This window comes from Pelodiscus sinensis, chromosome 9 (genome assembly GCF_049634645.1).
Source record: "Pelodiscus sinensis isolate JC-2024 chromosome 9, ASM4963464v1, whole genome shotgun sequence".
NCBI classification, from domain to species: Eukaryota; Metazoa; Chordata; order Testudines; family Trionychidae; genus Pelodiscus; species Pelodiscus sinensis.
This window is the reverse complement of record NC_134719.1, coordinates 2,304,863-2,329,117: the sequence shown is the minus strand read 5'-3', so window position 1 is coordinate 2,329,117 and position 24,255 is coordinate 2,304,863. Positions and strand designations below refer to the sequence as shown.

Here is a 24,255-nt window from a genome sequence, read left to right as displayed (position 1 = left end):
ATACAGAGGCAGCAGCAGGGACGGCATCTGGCTTCCACCAGCAGCCGCGTGCTTCTGGGTAGCTATCTGCCAACCTGCGCTGCTGCCTCTGATACAGAGGCAGCAATGCAGGGCAACAGCCAGGTCTTGGGCCCCACTCCAAGCTCCACTTCCAGGGAGCCAGCTGCCGTGCTGCGCTGTGGGTTCTGATACAGAATCTGCTGCATGGGGTGGCAGTTGGCGTATAACTGTTAATGGGAACCCATAAACCCATGCTTATCGGTTAACCGTTTAAACAGTTATTCTTTACACCCCTAGTATGTAGTGTTAAACTTCAAGAGATTACACAGCAAGTCTGGGTTAGCAGGTTTATCTGCTAGGGATGCACAGAGTTAACCTGTTAGCATGCCTCTTACCAGCATCCTTCCCTGGGTAACTGGTTAACCAGTGATGCAGAAGGCATGGCCTGGCCCAGCCAGGTTGGAGCAGCCACCACTGGCGTCCCCACTGCGGGTGGGAGCTGCTCCAACCCAGCCAAGCCTGCCACGGTTTCCAATTAAACACTTAGTTTAACTGGTTAACCACCTAACCAGGATTTTATACCCCTATTGCATGCTATGGCTATCTGTATGTGAGAAAGATGCAGCTGTTAGTAGAGTCAGCCTGTCCCCCTATATCAGACGCTCTGGAGGGAGTAGCTTGCAGACAACTCTGTGATACACAGCTGCACTACAACTGCTGCTCCAAGTTCTGTTCTCACTCTAAGGAAGCTTTTTGAAGACATCAGGGTTTTCTACTACATTTTAATTTCGTTTATTCAGAGGAAGTTAGGTGCTGGGATCCGGGGTGAAGGAAGGAAATCCTTAAATACTGATCAGGTTGGGAATGGGTACAGGTAACAAGAGGGGGTCAGAGGGTGACTCCACTATGAAAGGAGCACGATCTAATTCAGAATCCACCCATGCAGCAGTTGCTATCAGCACCAGGTTGGACATATGCACAACAGGCACGGTCGTGGTCGCACTGCAGTCCCTAGTATGGTATTAGACTATATACTTGATTCATGTTATGTGTGTGCTGGACAGGGAGATCCAAAGAGCACCAAAAGCTACAGAGCTCATCAAATTTAAAATGGTGCCCAGATCTGCCTGACCCTTCTATTGGCTCATTTTATTTTATAGGCTGCGTCTACATTGGCAAGATTTTGCGCAAAAGCAATCGCTTTTGTGCAAAAACTTGCCGCCTGTCTACACTGGCCGCGAGTTCTTGCGCAAGAACACTGATGTTTTAATGTAAGAAATCAGTGCTTCTTGCGCAAGAATTATGATGCTCCCACTCAGGAATAAGCCCTCTTGCGCAAGTGTTCTTGTGCAATGTTAATTTCTTGCGCAAGAGAGCGTCTACACTGGCACGGATGCTTTTGCACAAAAGCACATCTCTTGCGCAAAGGCACATGCCAGTGTAGACGCTCTCTTGCGCAAATACTTTAACGCAAAAACTCTTGCGTTAAAAGTATTTGCGCAAAATCTTGCCAATGTAGACGTAGCCTTATGTGTTTACTGGCAGACAATTCTACAGCTTATGAATAAGGCTGCGAGTCTTTCATGGATGTCACGGATTCCTTGACTTTCTGGGACCTCCGTGACTTCTGCATCCGACCGTGTCACTGATCCCAGGGCCACCCAAGCAGCTGGGGCAGCCCCAGGGCCAGCTGTACTAGCAGCTGCTTGGGCAGCCCCAGGCAGCTGGGCCCAGGTGCTGCCTTAGGGCAGCAGTCCAACAGCAGCAACTGCAGCGCCCCGGCTACGTCCACATGAACAGCAACAGCCCAGAGGCTCCCTCATGCCCTTGAGTAGCAGCTATGCCTGTGGGAGCACTTCACTGCCCCCAAGCGCCTGAAGCACCCTAGAGCCACTCAGAGTACCTATGTTTTAGTCAAGGCTATTTATAATGCAAATCAGGGACAGGTCACAGGAAGTACATTTGTGTTCATTCCCCGAGACCTATCCACAACTTAACATGAGGTTTTGAAAGAAGAATTTTAGACACGTTCAAGAAACAGAAAAATGCAGAGGAGTGGGAGACTGGACAGCGGTCGGAAAGGTAAGGTTGAGATAATGGTTTTTTTTTTTTAAATTATGGCACCAGATCATGCTTGTACTAAGGATGTTAAGAGGCAGGTAACTGGTAATCGTGTAGTCGATACAGTTTGTATCCACTACTCAATTTGTCGATCAGGCTCAGAAGGAGCTACCCCCGCTACTGTTCTTCAGTTTACATGTAGTAAGAGCCGGGGACCCTTCACAGACAGGAGCTGCTGCGGAGCAGGCTCTGTTCGCAGCCATTGGTGCTGACGTGGACAGGAGCTGTTGCGGTGAAGCAGCCCCGCCGATGATGCCTGGCTGCAGCAGGGGCTGCTTCACCACAGGAGCTCTTGTCTGTGCGGGGTCCCAACTCCCCGCTGGGACCTGCCGAGGATGGGGCTGCTAGTGCAGCAGCCTTCGCTGGCCCCTCGCACTGCTGCCTCTGATGTGAGACCCACACACATAGGCTTCTCTTATTAAAATTCCTTTAAGCTGCCTCCAGCTCCCCAGCTTGCTGCCTCTGATACGGGGGAGAATGGGAGTAGTCGACTCAACTACCCAATAAGCCCAGGCTTAGGCTTATAAGAGAAGACAAGGGAATTCATGAGGGTTTAGGTAGAATGCCAGTTACTCAACTACCCATGTATCTACATTATTTGCACATTTTATTCTTTTAAAAATAAGCAGAAAGTGGAAAATGGAAAATCCTTTTTCCAAAGAATTAGAAATTTTATTATAAGCAAAAGCTCTTCAGGTGACACAGTTTTTAATCCAAAAGTCACATATACATGTGGTCTTTACTTAAAGACACTCCTGGTAAACAGAGCTTCAGCCAATGTTTTGAAAAATAGAGCTGACATTAAGTGAAGTTATTATTTACCTAAGCAAACCTTAAGGTTTTTTAACATTAAAATGTAAATTACTCTAAAATTATAATACTGGGACGAGGGTTTGTTTAGTTTTTTTTAAACAGGGTTTATAAGTGATTTATCTAGTTTATTGATAGAGGCATATGAAACATTTGCTAATATTATTTTAATTTCAGGAAGTTCAATTAATGCACAGCAATTAAAATGATCTTTAAGAGACCGTGATCTCGGAAAAGATTTGTTGCCAAGAACTTTTAGGTTAGTAGAGAATTCACATCAACGAGTGGTCCAAGGGTGTAGGAAAGCTGAAAACCCTAGAAGACGAAATATTAAAAGTATAAGAATTTAAAACGTGTGAACAGCAATCGCTGCGCTCATTGCTTAGCACTGTTTGAGGAGGCTATGAAACTGATTTTAGATTTGGCCTGCAAACTTGATTTGCCGCTTACTATTATCCCAAACAAAGAGTCATGGAACCTTCTCAGAATTAGTGTTCCTCAGCTTAGCAGACCATTGGTCGTTGCAGTGATTGCTTTCCAGCTTTGCAGGCAGGACTCAAAAGACACGAGCTATGCACAGTGTGCAATCGGATTGCCGTCTCTGAGTTTTTCGCTCCCTTCAGCCTCTTGGTCGACTTTGGTGTCTATGTACGGCAGAGGCAGTTTTAAGGAAACAGTGGCTGCCTGTGGCCAATGAGGGCATTATGGCATTTTGGGAGAGCCATGCTGAAAGAATGACTTGGTCACACTCCCTTTCCCTTGGCCATACCCAGAAAAGGTAAAGGTGCGTTCCTATGTTACTAACATTCTTGTAACAATGTGCTGATGTCTCTAATGAGTAGTCACTCTTTGTAAAAACCCCACTGGAGCTTCAGCGCCAACAGTAGCAATTCTAATCCACGAGCAGCAGGAGAGCTGATCTTTGCTCACAGACTAAATAGGGTTTAGAACATCTTTGCCATGGGAGATCAACACACTTCGGTGTCTCTTATTAAAATTCTTTCAACTACAGCAGATGCAGCAGTGCTGGGAAATTTTAAAAGGAAGCAGAAATTCCCCTTCTCCCTGAAGCTCCTTAAAAGCTTCACCCAGACTTGAGTAGAGCAGAAGAACTAATTGCTTTTTATTTTCAAACCAGAAATAACTCACATGGGATCTAATTAAAATGCTAGAGTCGGGAGAGAAAACAGCCATATAAATCTGAAGAAGAGAATACCCAGGAATTTGTGGTATCTCTGTACCACATTGTGCACACTGAAAAGTATTAGGACACCCACATAGCAAATACTGAAATGTGAAAAATTCTCACTCCCCAATTTGTTGAGTTACTCAACATCATTTTGATTATAATTTTAGTTTTAATTATACTAAAGATAGTTCCAGCTACATGGGATAAGCCTCCAGTTCAGCTCTGTTTCATTATTAGGAAGCTGGGGGGAGGTCTACACCAGTGGTAACCAACCAGTCAATCGGGATCTACTGGTAGATCTTGGAGCCTTTGACAGGTGATCCTGACGGGTTTGGCTGGGAGGCTGTCAAGTGCCAACACTTCATCTGCCCCTCTAAGCACTGCCTTGCTGCTCCTTCCCTCTGCCTTGGAGCTGCCTTCCAGCCCCAGAGCCTCTTGCTTGCTGTGCAGGGCACAGGAAGAAGAGGAGGGGGTGCTGATGTCAGGGTGCCCCTCCCTCCATTCTGTATCCCATCTCCACAGAGGGGGGCAGGGATGGAGAGAGTTTGCTGGCTGCTTTTTGGAGTGGTGCAGGGCCAGAGTGGAGTGAGCCTGCTTTAGTCCCCTGCACCACCACGCAGCAGCCATCTGGGGTAAGCAATGCCCAGCTGGAGCCTGCATTCCAAACCCCAGCCCCAGTCCTGAACCCCTCCTGCACCTCAAACCCCTGCCCTAGCTCTGAGTCACCCTGCACCCAAACTCCCTCCCACAGCCTGCACCCTGAACCCTCTCCAGCACCTCAACTCTCTGCCGCAGGCTCAGCTCAGAATCTCTCTCACACTCCAAATCCTTTAGCCCAAGATCAGAGTCCACATCCCCCTCCCTCACACCCCAGCCTGATAAAAGTGAGTGAGGATGAGGGAGGGAGGATGGAGTGACCAGGGGCGGGGCCTTGGAGAAGGGGTGGGAAGGAGGCGGGACAAGGGTGTTTGGGTTTGAGGTGGATCCTGAATTGCATTTAAATTGAACAAGCCATCTCATGCTTAAAAAGGCTGGAGACCACTAGTCTACACTAAGCTGCGGTTTGCAGATTGGATATGAAGGGCTGCAAGCTCCAGTTCTCCTGTCTGGATGCTGCCGGCACAAACTAAAAGGTTCTAGTTCTCATTGAGATGGTCCTGTGTGAAAAAGAATTTGACTGAACATGGTTCAATTACTTCAGGAGAGGAAAGATAAACATGAGCCCAAGCTGGCCTACTAGTATTAAAGTGCCTCATTAAATGACACTAGCTTACTTGGCAAGCTCCACAATTAGCAGAATAATAATAGCATGGGTTCTCTCTCACCAAGCAAAGCGTGGGGTAGTCAAGCACTTAATATTAGAATAATGAAAGTTATTAGAATAAATAGCCCTGCCTTTGATGGGAAGACAGACGCCTGCAGTATTCAAGAAAGTGAAGTGAATGTCAGGATAAGGCCTTGGATAAGAAGAGCTGTAACTGCCTCGGGGAAGGAGAAATTATCGAAGCATTTCCAAACCAGCTCATAAATGCAAAACGTGGATTGACTCCCTTGCCTGAGAAATTTGAAGTATGCAATTTTTGGTAAAAGCATCCTTCAGCATTGCCTCCCTTTGTTCCCAATGAGAGGGAAATCAGGCTGTCCTTGGGGAAGATGACTTCCTCCTCTGTCAGGAAGCAAAGACGGGCACTGAGCGTATCAGGTGAATGAAGGTAGCCGCAGGAGTAGCGTGTAACTTTGTTTCAATAGGGAACAGTGAGAAATAGAGGACATTTTAAAATGACTGTACTGAGTGCAGCCTGCGATCCAAGTCCCATTTTCACAAAGGGCAATTCTTCATTAATTTACCTGAAGAACTTTCTTTTTGAGCTTCTGCCAAAGAAGACATTTTCAGCTGTGAAAAATAATGGTAAAAATTACCACTGATCTTAACAGTCTGTTACCAAAGACCACCCACTGCGCATGATCCAATCCAGATTGACTTGCCTGCCAATTTTATGTAGAAAGATAGTACCTGAGCTCAGATTATTTGGAACCCAAAAAAGTTGATGTGAGGTGTTACATTTCTTAATCTAAAATGAATAAGAAGTAGATTTATTTGTAAGTTCACAGAAAAGTCTCACAGGAATCTCATTGACTGTGTACTTTTGGGAAGACCACTCTGCTCTATTCTTCACATATATCAAAAGAATAAATCCTTCCTTTAAATGAAAAATTCAGTTCAGTCTTAATTATCATGCAGTGTTGAGCTTCTCCAGAATGAAGGTTTCATCTTCAAAGCAGATAGCCCGCCTCCACGTGCTGTATTTTGGGATTTGGATTTATTTTGATTGTTTGGGAAGGGAGGGGATTGTAGTTTCTAATGCAAGGTCCTCTCTGTTTGGTTTGATTTTGCTTACTGTGGGAGTTGAATGGGTCAGGTGCAGAGGGACTGTGAAGGAACCTGGAAGGGAGTAAGTGACTATAATGCAGCTATCCTTTGGTTGCTTAAATCTTCAATACTAATCTTAACGACTCATATTACAAAGGTAAGGATTATACACGGACATATTATCTGCGCTCGTATTGGGTGTTACCACAATTTTCAGAAGAGTTTCTGCATTTGTTTTTTCCAGAGTGCTTGTTAAAAATGCACTTCTATGTTTCTTGTCATGACTCTTCTGCCAAAACATTTTACATTTTAAGTAGAATCCTCATTCGACAATGCACAAATGGCCACTGCTGGATCTGAAGTACTACAGAAGTGGAACACGATCTGTAATCGAGCTGACCTGTAGCAAACCCAAGTGCTGAGCTAGAAGATTAAATGGAGCAGTTGTTAACTACTCAGAATACAGTTTATTCCTAGCAATTTAAATAAAGAGTGTTTTAAAAGCAAAATAAATACAGGTTGAAACTCTCTTAACCGGGACACTCTGATCTAGCAACATCCGTGCTCCGGCAGGATGGTGGATGTTCTGGAACCAGAGTCCCGGTGGAGAACTAGTGCATGGGAGCCCTGTAGACTGTCAGGGCAGCGGGAACCTGATGCGCTATAGCGGGGCAGTGGGAGCTGCACATGTGATACATGGGCAGTGGGAGCCAGGCACACAGAGGCTGTGGGGCATCGGTGTGACAGCAGGAGCCGTGTGCTGCAGAGAGAGACCAGCACAGCAGTGAGAGCCCAGCGCACAGAATGGTGGTGGGGCTGCCAGGCGCTGCAGCGAGAGCCAGTGCACACAGAGACAGCGGTGCTGCCAGGCACAGCAGTGAGCTCCCAGAGATCAAAAGCAGTGGGGCTGCCCAGTAGGGTCCGGGGCGGGGAGGGAGAGGAGAGGGGGAGGAGGAAAAGGCTGTCAAGGCGGCAGGGGCCAGCGAGAGGGGGAAGCTGGCTGGGAGGCCGATGGTCGGGTCAGGGCTAGCAGCAAAAATGACCTCCCCTGGTCTGGCAAAATCCCTCATCTGGGATCGGTCAGGTGCAGGGAGGTCCAACCTATATAAATATATGCAGATGGAGTTCCCTGGCAATAAAATTCGTAGGATTGTGTCTCACACAGAGGTCTGGACAAGCAGGCTTACAACAATACATGATATTGTACAGGAACAACGCAGTTTTTAGTGGTACTTTCTTCTACTATATATTTGGCAGCCTGTCTGCCTCTTTGTTCCAAAACTCCTCCTAAATAGCAAGAACTAGGGCCACCAAATTCAGTATATCGCTTCCTGCTATCGTAACTTATAGCAAGGTGAGGGTCTGGTTGTGCGAGGCCAATGGGATGTGCCTGGAATGGGATCACTTCTCTCAAAACCATACAGAAAAGAGACAGAATCACCAGGCAGGTGGAAAGGGGCAGGGGCTAGCAGGGGGCGATATCTACAATATATTTCAATATAGTTCCTCTGTGTGCGTGCGTGTGCGCATCCCCCAGCTGGGGGAGAGATGCTTGCATCCTTCTGTCATCTGTGCCTAGTATAGTTGCCACGGACAGGCACTTCTCTCCTAGTCCCTGCTGTGGTGAGAGAGGGCTGAGGTAGTTCTCCCTGCCCGTAGCAGTCTGCATACTGAACCCCTCATCCCCTAGCCCTTTCTGGGACCCTTTCTTGAGAATTTATTATTTAAATCCGTGGTGTCCAACTCACTAGCCACATGTGGCTATATGGCCAGTTGAGTATGGCTAGTTCGCTATAGCAGTAGCCACTATAGTGGAGTTGTAAAAGTTCCAAAATAGTTGGATTTGAGGGTGCTTTCTTGAGATTCTGCAGCAAGTAGTAAATGCTTTTGTTACTATTTTTAGGGCTCTATTAAAATTCAAGCTGAAGATCCTGGATCTTTTAAAGGAGAATTTCATTAAAATAATTCACTGCAGAGTCTGTCCTTCAATGACTGTGCTTTGAAGGAATCCTAAAATACTAGTACTAATTCTGTCAAAAATCAACAGGCGGTGGTTTAGGCTCTCTCTGGAGGGTTTTATTTTAAAGGTTAGTGTTTTGGGGGTTTTTAACTGGATGTCACCCATCCAAGGTAAGAGTCTCTGGAAACAGAGCAGCAGACGGCTGCTCCCAGCTGAGCTGCTACCAATTTGTAGTTTCTCTTGACTGTTTCCTACCTGAAGAGAGTGTGCAGGACTGCGTGCAGATGTGGTTGCCTCATCTCAAAAAAAGATATCTTGACATTGGAAACATTTCAGAAAAGGGCAACAAAAATGGTTAGAGATACGGAACAGCTGCAATATGAGGAGAGATTAATAAGACTGGGACTTTTCAGCTTAGAAAAGAGACAACTAAAGGGGGGGGATGTGATAGAGGTCTTTCAAATCATGAGTGGTATGGAAAAAGTGCATAAAGAAGAGTTATTTACTACTTCCCAGAATACAAGAATGGGGATCAGCAAATGACATTAATAGGTAGCACATTTAAAACAAACAAAAGGTAGTATTTCTTCACACAACTCACAGTCAACCTGTGGAACTCCTCGTCAGAGGATGTTGTGAAGTCTGCATACTCAATCACTCATTCCCCAGCCCTTAACTATAACATGGTTCAAAACAAAGCTAGAAAAATTAATGGAAGATAGGTCCCATTGATGGCTTTTAGCCAGGATAAGCAGCGATAGTGTGCTTGGCCTCTGTTTGCCAGAAGCTGAAAATGGGTGTCAGGAGAGGAATCACTTAATGATTCCGTGTTCCGTTCATTCTCTCTGGGGCACCTGGCATTGGCCACTGTCAGAAGACAGGACACTGGGCTAGATGGAAATCTGATCTGACCCATTCTGGCTGTTCTCATGACTGCCTTACCAAACTAGTATTTGATCTATACTCTTGAACTGGGCAACAGAGAGGGCAAATGTATGGACTGAGCTCCAGGCTGCTGCTTCACAACCCCCTGATATGTTTATGGGGGACCCTTTCTGAAGACCTAGATCTCCCTTATGCAGCAGATGTGATGGCTATCAGAAAAGACATTCTCAGACAAGCGGTACAGGAGTCAGCCACGTGCTTCTGCACTACTGCAAGGTGTTGCGATATTATAGCAATGAGTGATGTAGAACAGAATGTGGGTAGCAGCCATTCCACCCCTTATGTCCTTGACTAGAGATGGCAGGAGGGTGGCTGGGAGTAGGGATATTAGCGTGGAGTCGGTTACACGATTAACGACTACAATGGGGAAGGAGACCGCTGTGTACAGGAAAAGTATGGCTAGTACTGACATTAGGGCACCGAGAGCATCACTTCCCTTCCGTCTCCCCCATTATGACATACGGCTGGATAGAGAATAAAATGGAGGACTAGAGCACTTGAAATGAGAGGTCATTCCATACATGAAGGCGGCAGGATGAAGGGAACAGGAGCATAGGCCCAGGCTGGCTTTACATTTCACAGAATAAAATCAACTTTTGTTTAAAATAACCATTTATCATCTTGTTTATATCTAAACAAACAGTACAGGTTCAATCTCCCTGGTCCGGCACCCTCGGCACCTGACTGGTCCTGGACCAGAGAATTTGCCAGACCAGGGTAGGTCAATGAACTGGGGCCTCCACTTTTCCTCCTGGCCACCTAAAGTACTGCACTCTGTCAGGCGGTCCCACTGCCATCGGGGCTCTCCCCAACAGCCCCTCTGCTGCCCAGGACTCTGCCCTCTCCCTGCCCTAGCCTGGCAATGCTCCCAGTCCCAAGGGGTCACCCTGATCCTGCCGGACCATGGGTATTGCTGGACTAGAGAAGTCCAGATTATGGCGTGTCAACCTGTACTCAGTCAATGTGGCCAAATCATTTACATCAGAGGATATGTTTGGTGATGAATGAGGCACAAACAACTAGCTAGAAGTGAAAGATGCCATACCCCTTTGTCAGTGAAGTTAAGAACATGAATTAACCAATTACAAACAATTCAGTGAATAAAGTTTTGAACAGCTTATTTGTCTTAGAACATCAATGGAGTCAGTCAATGGTAATGACTAATGAAATAACGCAACTAACAACTTAAACACAGCTCTCTGGGTACCTGTATGTCCATGCAATGGGGAGTGCGGTCGTGGGAGTGTTGGAGATGTGCTGGATGTTACAATCAAGCTCTTCCTATTGCTCGTCCGACAACTGAAATGAAAAGAAGCAATGATGAGGAATCATCTTTCACAAAAGACCACCATATTTTAAGGAAAAAAAACAGCAAGATTTCCTGTTGCCGACAACGATAAGTATTTGGCTTCACATTGTCTCGTGCTGAATTCTGAAGTTGGGTCTGCAGATAAATAACAAGTACACAGGGCTAAAGTCATTAAGACAACAACAGGATTTTATAATACAAGTGATATTAATGCAATCTGTGTTGCATGTTGTTTGTATCAGTGGATAGAGTTTACACTCCCAAAATTTTTCTATTCCTTTCTGAAAACCATGCCCTCATACTTTATCGACTGTTACTATCACGAAAACACAAAGAGTAAAGCATTTAAATCATGTGAGGGCGTACTTCCATTTCAATTTGTAAATTATTTATATGTTGTATTGGTTGATATTAAAATCTATTGCAACTGCTATTTCCGCATATCATGAAAACACACAGTAGTATTAATTAGGAAAACAGAAAATCTGCAAAGTTTCAATGCTGACCAGTGTATTGCTCAATTTAGTGTTAACAGAACTTCAAAAAGCACATGAAGATGCAAGTGGGATTTCACCCTTCATAGCAATGAAATCCAAAGCTGAGTTCAAAACAAATCTTGAGAATCAGTCTTTATTTCAGGTGCTGCAATACCCATCCACAATAACACAAACCGAACCAAGTTTCAAAGCCTAACTTTTAACAGGAGCAACTCCATGAACTTCAACCATGTCACTGACTTCAATGCAGTTACTCCACAAATGACTTTGGCACCCTGCGCACATTTATTTCCTTGCTTTTGAAAGGTTTCAAAATTAGACAGTTGCAAGAGATGAGTGCTTTGCTCCCTTTGCTCACTGGCCCTGGACTAGCTCTTGGAAAAGTTGAATTAGTCCTAAAAGCAATTGTCATAGACCAGTGAATTGCTTTTAGGTCAAAGCAGCTCTGAAGTATTGGTTTTTAAAATCATATTCTAATTACCTAATCATCTTTGTTTTCCATCATCAAAAAGAGAGATGCATTCAAGCAGCAGTATCTCATGAACTGTTAAGAGATTAATGTTATTTGCCATAAAGCATTTCTAGCTTGCTCTGTAGGTACTCAAGATACAGGTTACTGAAAACGATGTTGGAAATTATGTGGCAGGGAGGTGGGAGAAAAATCAACAGTAATCAAATTGATATTAGTTTATAGTGTCTTGCAGCAAGACAAGAAGTTCATACATCCAACTGAAAAGATCTGATACAAAGCTTTTAATTCCGATAATTGTTTCCAAAATCTGTTTCCAAAATATTAGTCACTGAAATGTTCACTGGTCCCTTATAGTCTACGTTACATTTCAGCAGTCGCTCAAAAACAAATACAGCAATCAAACTCCCAACTGCCACAACGTAATGGAAAATTATTTTAGTCATAGTACTGTTAGTGTAGCTGACTAATTTTTATTTGAACATAGTGTGCTTTCTAAATACAATTGGACTGCCAATAAACCACAGTAAAGTTGAAGCACCAGTATTTGCCACTCTAGCATTTTAGTGTACTTAAAATTTCAGTGAAAATTATACAGCTGTTTCAATACAATCTTCACTTACATTTAAGTACTATTCAGCAAGAGTCCATTCAAAAATTAATTGCTACTTTGCATATTGTATACAAAATGTAACAGCACGAGTCTGAGAAGCTTAAAATTTCATAGTTTATAAATAGATTCATACTGTGCATCTTGAGTTACTCTGTTCCATTATTGTGAAACAAGGAACAGAATACTGAATTCAAAGGCTAATACCAGATAAACATTACATTTACCCTGTTAATATAATAAACCCTTACCACCATAAACACAACCAAAGTATTTCAATATGAAAATCATATTAAGTAGTTTTCTATAGGCAACCATTAAACAGCGGTGATTCTAGTCAGATTCTAAGTGGGTCAATACTAGTCCCAACATTAGTCAACATTTTCATCACTAATCTGGAATTAAATTTAAAATCACAACTACTCCAATCTGCATACGACACAACTGTTTGGCAAGTGTAAATAACGAGGAGGGAAACACAGTCAAGGAGTGATATGGATCACTTGGGAAGCTGGGTCCATCAACCAAAATGTGTTTTCATGCAGCCCCAAGGGCAAGGAACAGAGAATGAAGGCCATACCCACAGAATGGGGAACAGTATCCTGGAAAGCAGATATGCTGAGCAAAGGATAGGAGTCATAGCGCACAAGCAACTCAACATGAGCTCTCACTACTATGCTGAGGCGAAAAAGCACAAATGAGACTCCGTTTTATGAGACAGGAAGCAGTGAACCTCTATACATGGCCCTTGTAAAACCTATGCTACAATACTGCCCACAGTTCTGGTGTCCACATAAGAATGGCCATATTGGGTCAAGTCCATCTAGCCTAGGATCAGGTCTGCCGAAAGTGGCCAATGCCAGGTGCTCCAGAGGAAGTGAAAAGAACTTGGAATCCTCGAGCAATCCCTCTCCCATTCTCAGCCTCTGACAGAGGCTAGGGATACCGTTCCTACCCATCCTGGCTAGTGACCATTGATGGACCTAACCTCCATAAATGTATCTAGTTCTTTCTTGACACCTGTTGAAGTCCTGTTCTTCACAAGATCCTCTGGCAAGAAGTTCCACAGGGTGACTGTGCGCGGTGTGAAGAAAAACTTGCTTTTGTTTTTAAACCTTCTACCTATTAATTTCATTTGGTAACCCCTACTTCTTATGTTACAGGAACAAATAAATAACTTTTCCTTATTCACTTTTCCCACACCTGTTACGAATTTATAGACCTCGATCATATCCCCCCTTAGTCTCCTCTTTTCTAAAATGAGAAGTCCCAGTCTTTTTAATCTCTCTTCATACAGGACCCATTCCAAACTCCTAATCATTTTTGTTGCCATTTTTTTGAAACTTTTCCAATGTCAATATATCATTTTTGAGATGAGGCGACCACATCTGTACACAGTATTCAGGATGTGGATGTACCAGGGTTTTATATAGAGGCAATAAGATATTCTCTGTCTTATTCTCTATCCCTTTCAAAATGATTCCTAACATTGTTTGCTTTTTTGACTGCCGCTGCACATTGAGTCGATGTTTTCTGAGAACTATCAACAATGACTCCAAGATCTCTCTCTTGAGTAGTTATAGCTAAACTACTCAAGAGAGAGTAGTCCCCATTACATTTGTATGAATAGCTGGGATTTTTTTTCCAGTGTGCATTACTTTACATTAAGCAATATTAAATTCCATTTGCCATTTTCTTGCCCAATCACTTAGTTTGGTGAGATCTTTTTGAAGCTCTTTACAGTCTGCTTTGGTCTTAACTATCTTGAGAAGTTTGGTATCATCTGCAAATTTTGCCACCTCGCTGTTTACCCCTTTCTCCATATCATTTATAAAAAGGTTGAATAGGATTGGCCCCAGTACAGACCCTTGGGGGACACCACTAGTTACCTCTCTCCATTCTGAAAACTTACCATTTATTCTTATCTTTTGTTTCTGGTCTTTTAACCAGTTATCAATCCATGAGAGGCCCTTCCCTCTTACCCTATGGCAACTTACTTTACTTAAGAGCCTTTGGTGAGGGACCTTGTCAAAAGCTTTCTAGAAATCTAAGTATACTATATATATCAGATCCCCCTTGTCCACGCTTGTTGACCCCCCAAAGAACTCTAGTAGATTAGTAAGGCATGATTTCCCTTTACAGAAATCATGTTGACTTTCCCAAATAAATTATGTTCATCTGTGTGTCTGACAATTTTATTCTTTACTATAGTTTCAACTAATTTGCCCAGTACTGATGTTAGACTTACTGGTCTGTAATTGCCAGCATCACCTCTAGAGCGCTTTTTAAATATTGGCGTCGTGTTAGCTATCTTCCAATCATTAGGTACGGAAGTTGATTTAAAGAATAGGTTACAAACTACAGATAATAGTTCCGCAATTTCACATTTCAGTTCTTTCAGAACTCTTGGGTGAATGCCATCTGGTCCAGGTGACGTATTATCATTAAATTTATCAATCTGTTCCAAAACCTCCTCTAAATGACATCTCAATCTAGAACAATTCCTCAGATTTATTGCCTAAAAAGAATGACTCAGGTTTGGGAATCTCCCCGATATCCTCAGCCATGTAGACTGAAGTAAAGAATTCATGTAGCTTCTCGGCAATGACTTTATCGTCTTTGAGTGCTCCTTTGGCATCTTGATAGTCCAGAAGCCCCACTGTTTTTTTACCAGGGTTTCTGTTTCTGATGTACTAAAAAACATTTTGCTATTACTTTTTGACTTTTTGGCTGGCTGTTCTTCAAACTCCTTTTTAGCTTTTCTTATATTTTTACACTAAATTTGACAGTTTATGTTCCTTTCTATTTTTCACACTAGGATTTAACTTCCACTTTTTAAACAATGCCTTTTTCTCTCACTGCTTCTTTTACTTTTTGTTAAGCCATGGTGACCCTTTTTTGGTTCTCTTATTGTGTTTTTTTAATTTGGGGTATACATTTAAGTTGGGCCTCTATTATGGTATCTTTGAAAAGTTTCCATGCAGCTTCCAGGGATTTTACTTTTGTCACTGTAAATTCTAATTTCTGTTTAACTAACCTACTCATTTTTGTGTAATTCCCCTTTCTGAAATAAAATGCCTCAGTGTTGGGCTGCTGAGGCGTTTTTCCCACCATAGGGATGTTACATTTTATTACATTATGGTCACTATTTCCAGGTAGTCCAGTTATATTTACCTCTTGGACCAGATCCTATGCTCCACTTAGGACTAAATCAAGAATTGCCTCTCCTCTTGTGGGTTTCAGAACCAGCTGCTCCAAAAAGAAGTCATTTAAGGTAGCAACAAATTTTATCTCTGCATCCCATCCTCAGGTGAAGGGTGCAGAAAAGAGCCTCAAAAATTATTTGAGGGCTAGACAAAATGTCTTACAGGAAAAGGACTGGCTTCCAAAACTCAAATTGTTCAGCTTATCTAATGTAGGTTTAAGAAGTAACTTCATTACAGTGTTGATGTACCTTGCTGGGAGAAAATACAGAGTGATTAAATGGTTATTAATCTAGCAGGGAACTGCATAACAAGAACCAACAGCTAGAAGCTAAAGCCAGACAAATTCAAATTAGGCCCACGTTCTCAACAGGGAGAGTGATTAATCATTGGGAAAAAATACCAGGGGACATGGTGGACTCAATCTCAATGCCTTGAAATCAAGAATGGATGCCTTTCCAGAGAATATGCTTTAATCAAACAAGTTATGCAGTTCAATACAGAGTTGACTGAAGTTTAAGGGCCAATGATATACACGAGATCAGACTCGATCTAATTGGTCCCTTCAGGCCTTAGCTTCTTCACTATTTATAAACTCTCCAACCTGTTCTTGACATATCCCTGCCCAAAAGAGCTTACAACATGAAATATGCTATGACACAAGATAGCAACCATCAGGAGAGGAAAGGAAGGACAGAGTTTACAAAATTAGAAATCAGATGGTTACAGTGCTCCAGTTAATTCCACACAGCTCTTAGCATTTTAACAAGAAAAAAAAGAAAATTCTTGCCCAGTGATCTCACATACTGAGTTTTATTACTTGTCTGTAAGCCAATAATTACTTTCATTTTTTATTTTAATTAAATCCATGAAAAGGATAGCCAAATATTCCCTACCTTTGACTTCACCCTATCCTGCTTTCACAATTCAACCCAAGAGGTGGACTTTGATAACAACAGTTGTTACCTATATCACCCTGATGGCTGAAAACATACCGCCACATTGCTTTAATTTAAACAAGAGGTAAGTTACTATCGCAGGATTTCTCTGTTCCCATAGGTTTGTGCAATGCAGAAACAACACACTAAACAAATTGGGAACCATGTCAAATTCAGATGGCTACTGCTGTCGACCATATCAACTCTGCATATACCAGACTACTTAGACTGCATACACTGTATTCTTGACAAAAATCTATGTATTGCCAAACATTATTCTGGATCTACGGAAAAAATTAAAAAACCCAATTATTTTTATCAGACACAATAAACTCATAGTTATTTATATAAAAAGATAAGTAACAATATCTTTGCAGACAGCATGAAAATAACATTGAAACTATTTCTAGAGTTAACTGCTCGCCCTACGGTAAAAATAACATTTGTTACATGTGCTAAAGTACCCTAAGTGCATTCTTGAAATTGAACACTGCAGGACACTGGATTTCAACTGAGTAACTGGACACTGGTTTTGGACTCCCTGACATGTTCTCTGCAGTTAAACACCCTTTTACAGAATTTATGAGAACATTTGTTAAAGTAACTGATTGCTTATATGCAAACTTGATGGTTTTGTTTCAAACCTGAATAAAAGATGAATACACCTTATTTTGTATTCACTTCCTGGCTAAAAATGAAAACAATGAATATTTCAGTTTCAAGTTCAACACAATCAACAATAAAATCAATTGTCAAAATATTTAACATTAAAATTCATTCACGTTCCTTCTCTTGCTCACAGGAGTCCAGTGAATTAAATTCATTCATGTTTGTGAACAGCTGACTCTATGCAAACAAGTACTATAGAAACGCCAATCTTCTTTTACTATGTATTTTAGAAATGTTCTACTATCTGTCCATCCATCCGTAAGTCTGTTTATTCAAGAACGCTTCCTAAACAGTAAGAGCAAGGACCCTCAAATTTAATAAGCAGCTTCCTCTTATCCTACATTAAAGCAAGGTCAGGGCCAGGTTGTACCAGGACAATGGGACGTGCCTGGAATTCAACTGTTTTCCATAACACAGAAACACAGGTGTCTGATAGGAAGGACAGTTATGCTCTGCAATGACCACTGGGGGGCAGCAAACACAAGGAACCATTATACTGCAGAGTGACCACAGGAGTGTGGCTGCATGTAGAAGAGAGCAGTCAGCTGGGGCTCTCCATGTTGCCAGCTACTGACGATGGGAAAGTGCTCCCCTTACCCAAAAGCCTTAGTCCAAACCTCTCTCCCCTGCCCAGATGAGGAGGAGGGAGAGCTTCTGGAGCAGAAGTCAGGGTTGGGGTAGCATGGCAGAAGTCCAGGAGGTTGGAGGGACCTTACCAGGGCTTCCTGTGACGGTGAACATGGTGCTGCCCTGTTGGTGGTGGGTCCTCCTGGGGGAGCAGGGCTGGGATTACCGGCTGTCACAGCCCTCTGGGGAGCACTGCCGGCAGGGCAGCAAAGTCTCCCCCCCCCCCCCGTGTCCCCGCAGTAGATGGCAGCTGAGCAGCGTGGCCCAGGCACCCCAGAAAGCTGCCACTGCCAAAGCATGCTGCCCTAGCCACCATGGGCAGCCTCAATGAGTCTCCCTCAGCCCCTTGCCCTGAGTCCCCAGGCCTGAAGTCCTCAACCCCTGCCCTGAATACTGCACACCCCCCATACCTCCCAGCCCCCTGCCCGTAGCCACCTATTCCTGCCCTGACTCCTGCACCCCCTAGAGCTGCCCTCACCCTGACAACCTCCCAACCCATGCCTTGATTTCTGCATCCCCATCCTCTGCCAAGTCCCCTACACCTCCCAGTTCACTGCCCTGACTCCGCCCCCCCCATGCATGTTCTGAGCCCCTCTCATCCAACCTCCTGCCCTATACAATCATTTAAATACAACATGTACATTTTTTTTCTTTTTTTAGAAATTAAAAGGAAAATGTAAAAACATTTTAAAAAACCAACCATTCCTACAGTTAAGGAGCCAGGTGAAGAGTGACCGAATAAATAAATATATTCATAGTTCCTAAATATGTTCTAAACTTAGAATCACAGATATTAGAGGTGAAAAGGAAAGTCCCAGGTTATGCAAGTCCATCTCCTTGCCAATGCAAGACTGATCATCTATAGCAGACAAAAGCTTACACGAACTATATTCAGCTTTGGATAGGCTTTGGTATAAATTCTGACCTTAGTAACACTTGTTAAAAAACATTCAGAGTTCTCTTATAATCCTTAATTCGTCATAGATTCTAGAGAAGAAATAAAAGTTATGAGTTCTAACCAGTGATTTCTTTGGATCATCCCGGCTTTTTTAAAGGGCCTGACTAACCCGTTGCCACTTTCAATGACTACCACTTTTAGGAACAGATTTCATTCCAGATATCCAACAAGTGGGCTCAGTATTCATTACACAGTAGAGTCAAGCCTACTAAATGGAATCCATATTTCATAATACATACATCTGCAGAAGACATCCTTAATTACTTATCTTGCCTAAACCTAACAATAAACAGCCTTAAACCAAGGTTAATTATTAACTGGATTTTCCTCTCTGCGTTTAAAAGCACCTTTCAGACAAGATCTTTAAATGTCTTTTGTTGACATATTTCCCAAAAAGTTCTTTTTATGAGAAACAGACATTTCGAAGATGAAAACAAATATTTAAGAATTTTTGTTCACAATGGAGCAAAATATTCAAATCTGAAAGCTGAACGTTAATGAAAGCACCAGCTGCATGGCAACGTTAACTAGTTATGGAAGTTATAGCTTTAATTATAGTAATTTAGAGATGGAAGCAATTTTGTAAGCTTTGGTAGAACTGACAACAGGAATAATTAGTTCTTCAGAATAGATAAGAACAAGTAAGCATCTGGCTCAAAGTGATTATTTTCACATTCAAAAATAGTTTAAGAGTTCTTCACCCCAGAACAACTGAAAAACATTGCTATTGTTCATTCTGTAGATCTGGTACCCTACCATATCACACACATTTCTATAATGAATGTGTCTTATTCATCTTTCCATTGTGTGGCCGTGGCTTCCAGAACTACCCTATAACTTGCCAACACTCATTCAGTCCACCCAGATCAGTTGGCTCCATTAAAAAGAAACGTGGCTTTGCATGCATCTATCTACTACAGGTTCCATCTCTATTTCCATCGTATGGCACCATCTGTGGTCTGGCATCCCCGGGTGTGCTCCCAGGCTGGAGATCTCACGGGGAAAAGCTGGGCCTCATGCTCAGCAATTCCTCCTCCACCCTCCCAGAGTGTCGGGAGCAATGGAAACAGCTCATCTGCAGAGTTCGAGCTCAGGAGGGGGGTGAGGTTAGAAAGCAGAAATGGGGGACACTCAGGGGAAAGAGGCAGGATGGCTGCAGAGCCCTGGGATCCAGGAGCACTGCCCTGCAGCTGGCGGTGAGGGCTCGGCTGCTGGGGGGCTCAGGGAGATCCTGCAGGAGTTGCGCTCCTGGGGGCTCCGTGTCCATCTTGCCTCTTCCCCTGAGCAGCTCCCCCACCCCACTCAGTCAATGCCAGCTCCTCTGGAGAAGAGCCCTGCAGCTGGTGGCAGCAGAGGGGCTGACACTAACCGCCCTGGTCCAGCAGTTTCCCTGGTTCAGGAGTGGTCAGATCCCGAAGGTGCCAGACCAGGGAGGTACAATCTCAACATATACCGAACACAAATCCTAATCAAGTAAAACTTGCAGGTTCCCAAAGAAGTAAACCAACAAATCAACAGTGCAAGTCCCCTGCCAAAATATGATTTATAAACTCAGTTTGCTTGTCAGTAAAAAGAGTGACAACTAGTCATTTCCTGTCTAACTTCTAGCCTTCCTTCCTCACCCCCACAGCTGAACTCTCAGTTAGGCATTCGTCTTGTGTCTCAACTACTCCATCATCATCTTCTTTGGCCTTCGCAACCTTGCCCTTGATAGACATTTAAAACACCATGGAGATACATTTCCTAGCTCGTAGCTGTGACCACTTTTTTTGCTCCCCTACCCACCTTGTCCACTGCATCAAATGCAATCAACTTGGCTTCACTTTCACTGCCCATTTGTTACGTTTTCAATCAATCGCCCACTTGCTTTGTTTTACTTTGCCCTTTCACGTGGGGAAGAAGCTCCCTGAAAACAACCACAAAACAACCTCAGTGTCCTCTTTAAAACTCTACTGTGCCACAACACATACAAAACACTTGACAATGGCTAGTAAGGTGACATGCTGAGACTACTACCTATCATGCTGACCAATACTGTTGAATTGTTCCCTTGTGCTCCATCTGTCTATATCCACCTGCTATCTCTTGTCTTTACTTAGATTAACTCTCTGAAGCAGGGTCCACCTTTTCATTGTGTGTTCTTACAGCACCTCACACTATGGTGCCCAAGCCTGAAAGTATCTAGGTTGGGGTGGCAATTTTAGAAGGGGGGCTAAAAGGGGCGGGGCTTTCAGCAGAAGAGGTGGGGCCAGGATACTTCTATGCTTCCCCACCCACAGACCCTGATTGGTCTGGGAGTGGGGGAGCGCACAAAGTCTTTGCTCTCCCCACCTTCCCCTAGAGAAAGACTCCAGCTGTTTGGAACAGCTGGTAGTTCCCCCTAGGTGCCCATGCCTCTGGGGTGGGAGGAGACTTTGTGCACTCCCCCTGTCCCCTAGTCAATCAGGGCCTAGGAGTCAGGGAGCACGCCAAGTCTCTTGCTCCCTGCCCCTGCCCTGCAATGGGCACGCGGTGCTTAGACGGGAACACCAGTTGAACAGCTGTTCAACTGGCAGTTCCCTCTAAGAGCCACACACCCCTGATGGAGGAGGAGACTTGGCCTGCTCCCCCATCCCCTGCCCTGATTGGCCTGGGGCTAGGGGAGCAGCAGGGCATCCGCAGGCTAGATTAACCCGCTTGGCAGGCCGCATCCGGCCCGCAGAGGCTCTCTTGCTCACCCCGATCTAGGTGATCCCTACAGACGTGAATTTGTCACAGCAGTCACCACAGTCATGGAACCCATTAATTATTTCAGTAGTGAAGATCTGAGAACATTTCTATATTTACATTTGTATTTCTACCATAATACAAGACCGGGTAGCCATGGAGCTCATACTTATCTCTATTGCCATTCCACATTTCAGCCAATATACCAGCTCAAGTGAACACATTTTTAACAATGCAAGGGCTACAAAGCACACTGTTTTATGACACTTAGAAAATTTGGGGTTTTTTTTCTTGTGAGGAATATTCATAGTTCTCTCAAAAGCAAATTGTCATCTAAAATACTCTTTTAATTTACACATAACCCTGTTTCAGTTTCTTATTTTCAAAAACAAGATCAAGACACAGAATCATCTCACAAGTTTTAAAGGGATATCTCTGAACTGTAAAAGAGGCGGCTTAAAACGGTCAACTCATTAATGTCAAATTGGCCAGTTTTTCTAGCTGCTGCACACCTGCCCCATCCGGTCTCTACAGTCTACATCTGTTGAATTATTGATAATTAAGAAAGAATGCTGCCAAGTGAAACAAGAGAAATGTCACAGTGAATTACAATGAAGGGGATAGCCATACTCAATAAAACAAAACCCATTTTATCCTTCGTCATTCTGCATACACTCTATCCTGTCCCACTCACCCATCCCCAAATCCTCAGCCCATCATGGAAAATTAAAGTGTTAGACTTTAGGAGAGTCACAATATGCAGAATCTAATATGAAAACTAAAAAACAGCACCCTTGTCAAATATGCACAGAGCAAGCATTACAATCTATCTATCACACCTACCATGTTGTTGCATTACACTGAGCTGAGACAATGCACGGATTTCTTAGAGTGGTAGTTTAACAATATCAAACCCAGAGGTTGGACTGTATACTTTTATTTCCCCCCACACACACACTTGTTTTCTATAATTGGAATGCTTCATACACAATAATCTCTCTGGTGGGTCTCTTCTCAGCAGTTCTCACAAAGATAAATTATATTTTTAAGTGTGTATGCCACCAAATATGAAGTCAGAAAATTGTTCTCACAAAATGGCAAAGTTAGACAATGTTTGAAATGTCTGAAATTTTTGTCCATATCATTTACACCATATAAACTTAAATATACTTAAATGTTGCAAGCCCTGCATCGCTCGGGGGAGTGAAGCAGACCGAGGCCAGGTTGCTCCGTTTCCCACCGCCACGGTGCAGCAGAACACAGCGGGCAGGGGGATAGGTGGCAGGCTGCTGCATTGCTCTGCTTCCCACAGCTCTCACTGCCTCAGTGAGTGCAGGGGCGGGGAGACCTCTGCTGCCGCCCACACCAAGCCTCCCAGGGCCCCATGGGTCCCATCCATAGACATGCTGAGGCGGCTACCACTGCAAACAGTCTTATGGACGGGACAGCTCTGCCCACTGGTGCTGGGAAAGGAGGGGTGTTGATTGGGTTGGCAGGCTCCTTATCTGGCTCCTTATCGCGGCCCATCAGGGCTCTACGTGTGGCCTAGGAGACGTTTTGTGTACCGCTGTCCCTGTGCAGTGTTGCCAGATTCCACTGGTTTCCAGCCACATAGGTTTTTATCCTACAGGTACATGGATGTAAAACAAGGGCACATGAAGGGAGGTGCGTGCTGACTGCACACAGCATTCCTCTGCCAAGCGCAGCTACAGTTCCAACAGCACACCCCGCAAATTCTGGGTATGCAAGCGCAGTTGGCAAAATTATCCTGTCCATCTTGGATACGACAATCTTGTGGCCCACTGAGATGCACTCACTAGCCTAGGTTGCCCATGGCTGTCCCAGGTGGAGGTGCAGTGAGGCACCTCTGTGCACTGTTTCTGCTCCAAGTGCAGGCTCCACAGTTCCCATTGGTTGGGAACTGGAGCCAATGAGAGCTGTGGGCAGAGGGGGCATGCAGAGCCATCTGGCCACACCTCCACCTCGGAGCTGAAGGAGTGACCAGTTGCCACTTTTGAGAAGCCCCCCTGTGGTAAGACCCACCCAAAGCCCTCACCACTCTCGCATCCCAACCTCCATCCTTAAGACCCCTCTCACACCCAAACTTCTCCTGCTACCGAGGGAGGGAAGGTGCACTGGAAAGAGAAGAAGTCACAGAAGAAGTCACAGATGTCCTGGAAAGTGACAGAATCCATGACTTCCGTGACCCCCATGACAAACTCACAGCCTTAGTGGTAACTTGTCAACTGTTTGACGATAAAAGCACAAGTGCTTGACATTTATTATGCATAAAAATATAGCAGATGTGTGTTTAGAACAAATACTCTCTCATGTGGCTCAATACTTGCCCTATTCAGAACTTTTCAAGACAAATGCATCGTCCAATAGCACTGCAGGGTGTAGCTCCTCCATTCCTGTTGCATGATTTCTAAGCTGCTTACAACACCATCATCATCATCAATCACCACCACCACCACTACAGGCTCAGCTGATGCCTCCCACACTATTTCCTTCCATCTTTCCCTGTCCAGTGCGGAGTGGCTTAGTTTCTTGGCTTGGAGGTGGATACTTAATTGAGGAAAATAGTGGTTGCCATGTAGTCATATTTCTGCTATGACGATTATTTATCACAGAAGTGTCTTTTTCTCCACAGTTAATTTGCATATGGACAAGCAGGTATTAACATTTTTTATTCATCTTATTTCATGCTTAATGAATTCCAAAGCACTATACAACCTGTTCTATTACAGTAATGCCCCATAGCACTAGGCAGCTACAGGCCAAAAGAGCTTACATTGTAATGTTAGACAGATGGGGAAATCAAGGATTGATGTATGCAGGTTACTCAAATAAGACTACTGAGTTGTTTTGCA

At 43.8% G+C, this 24,255-nt stretch overlaps 1 protein-coding gene across 10 annotated transcripts in view; it reads right to left on the bottom strand.

Moving 5' to 3' along the window:
• The window catches only part of MAST2 (microtubule associated serine/threonine kinase 2), a 309,029-nt gene that overhangs the window by 89,847 nt on the left and 194,927 nt on the right, over nt 1-24,255 (bottom strand). For all 10 annotated transcript variants that reach the window (XM_075935888.1, XM_075935891.1, XM_075935889.1 and 7 more), the window contains one exon: nt 10,604-10,695. In XM_075935888.1, coding sequence (XP_075792003.1) covers nt 10,604-10,695 — 92 coding nt within the window. The remainder of the gene's footprint in view (nt 1-10,603; nt 10,696-24,255) is intronic.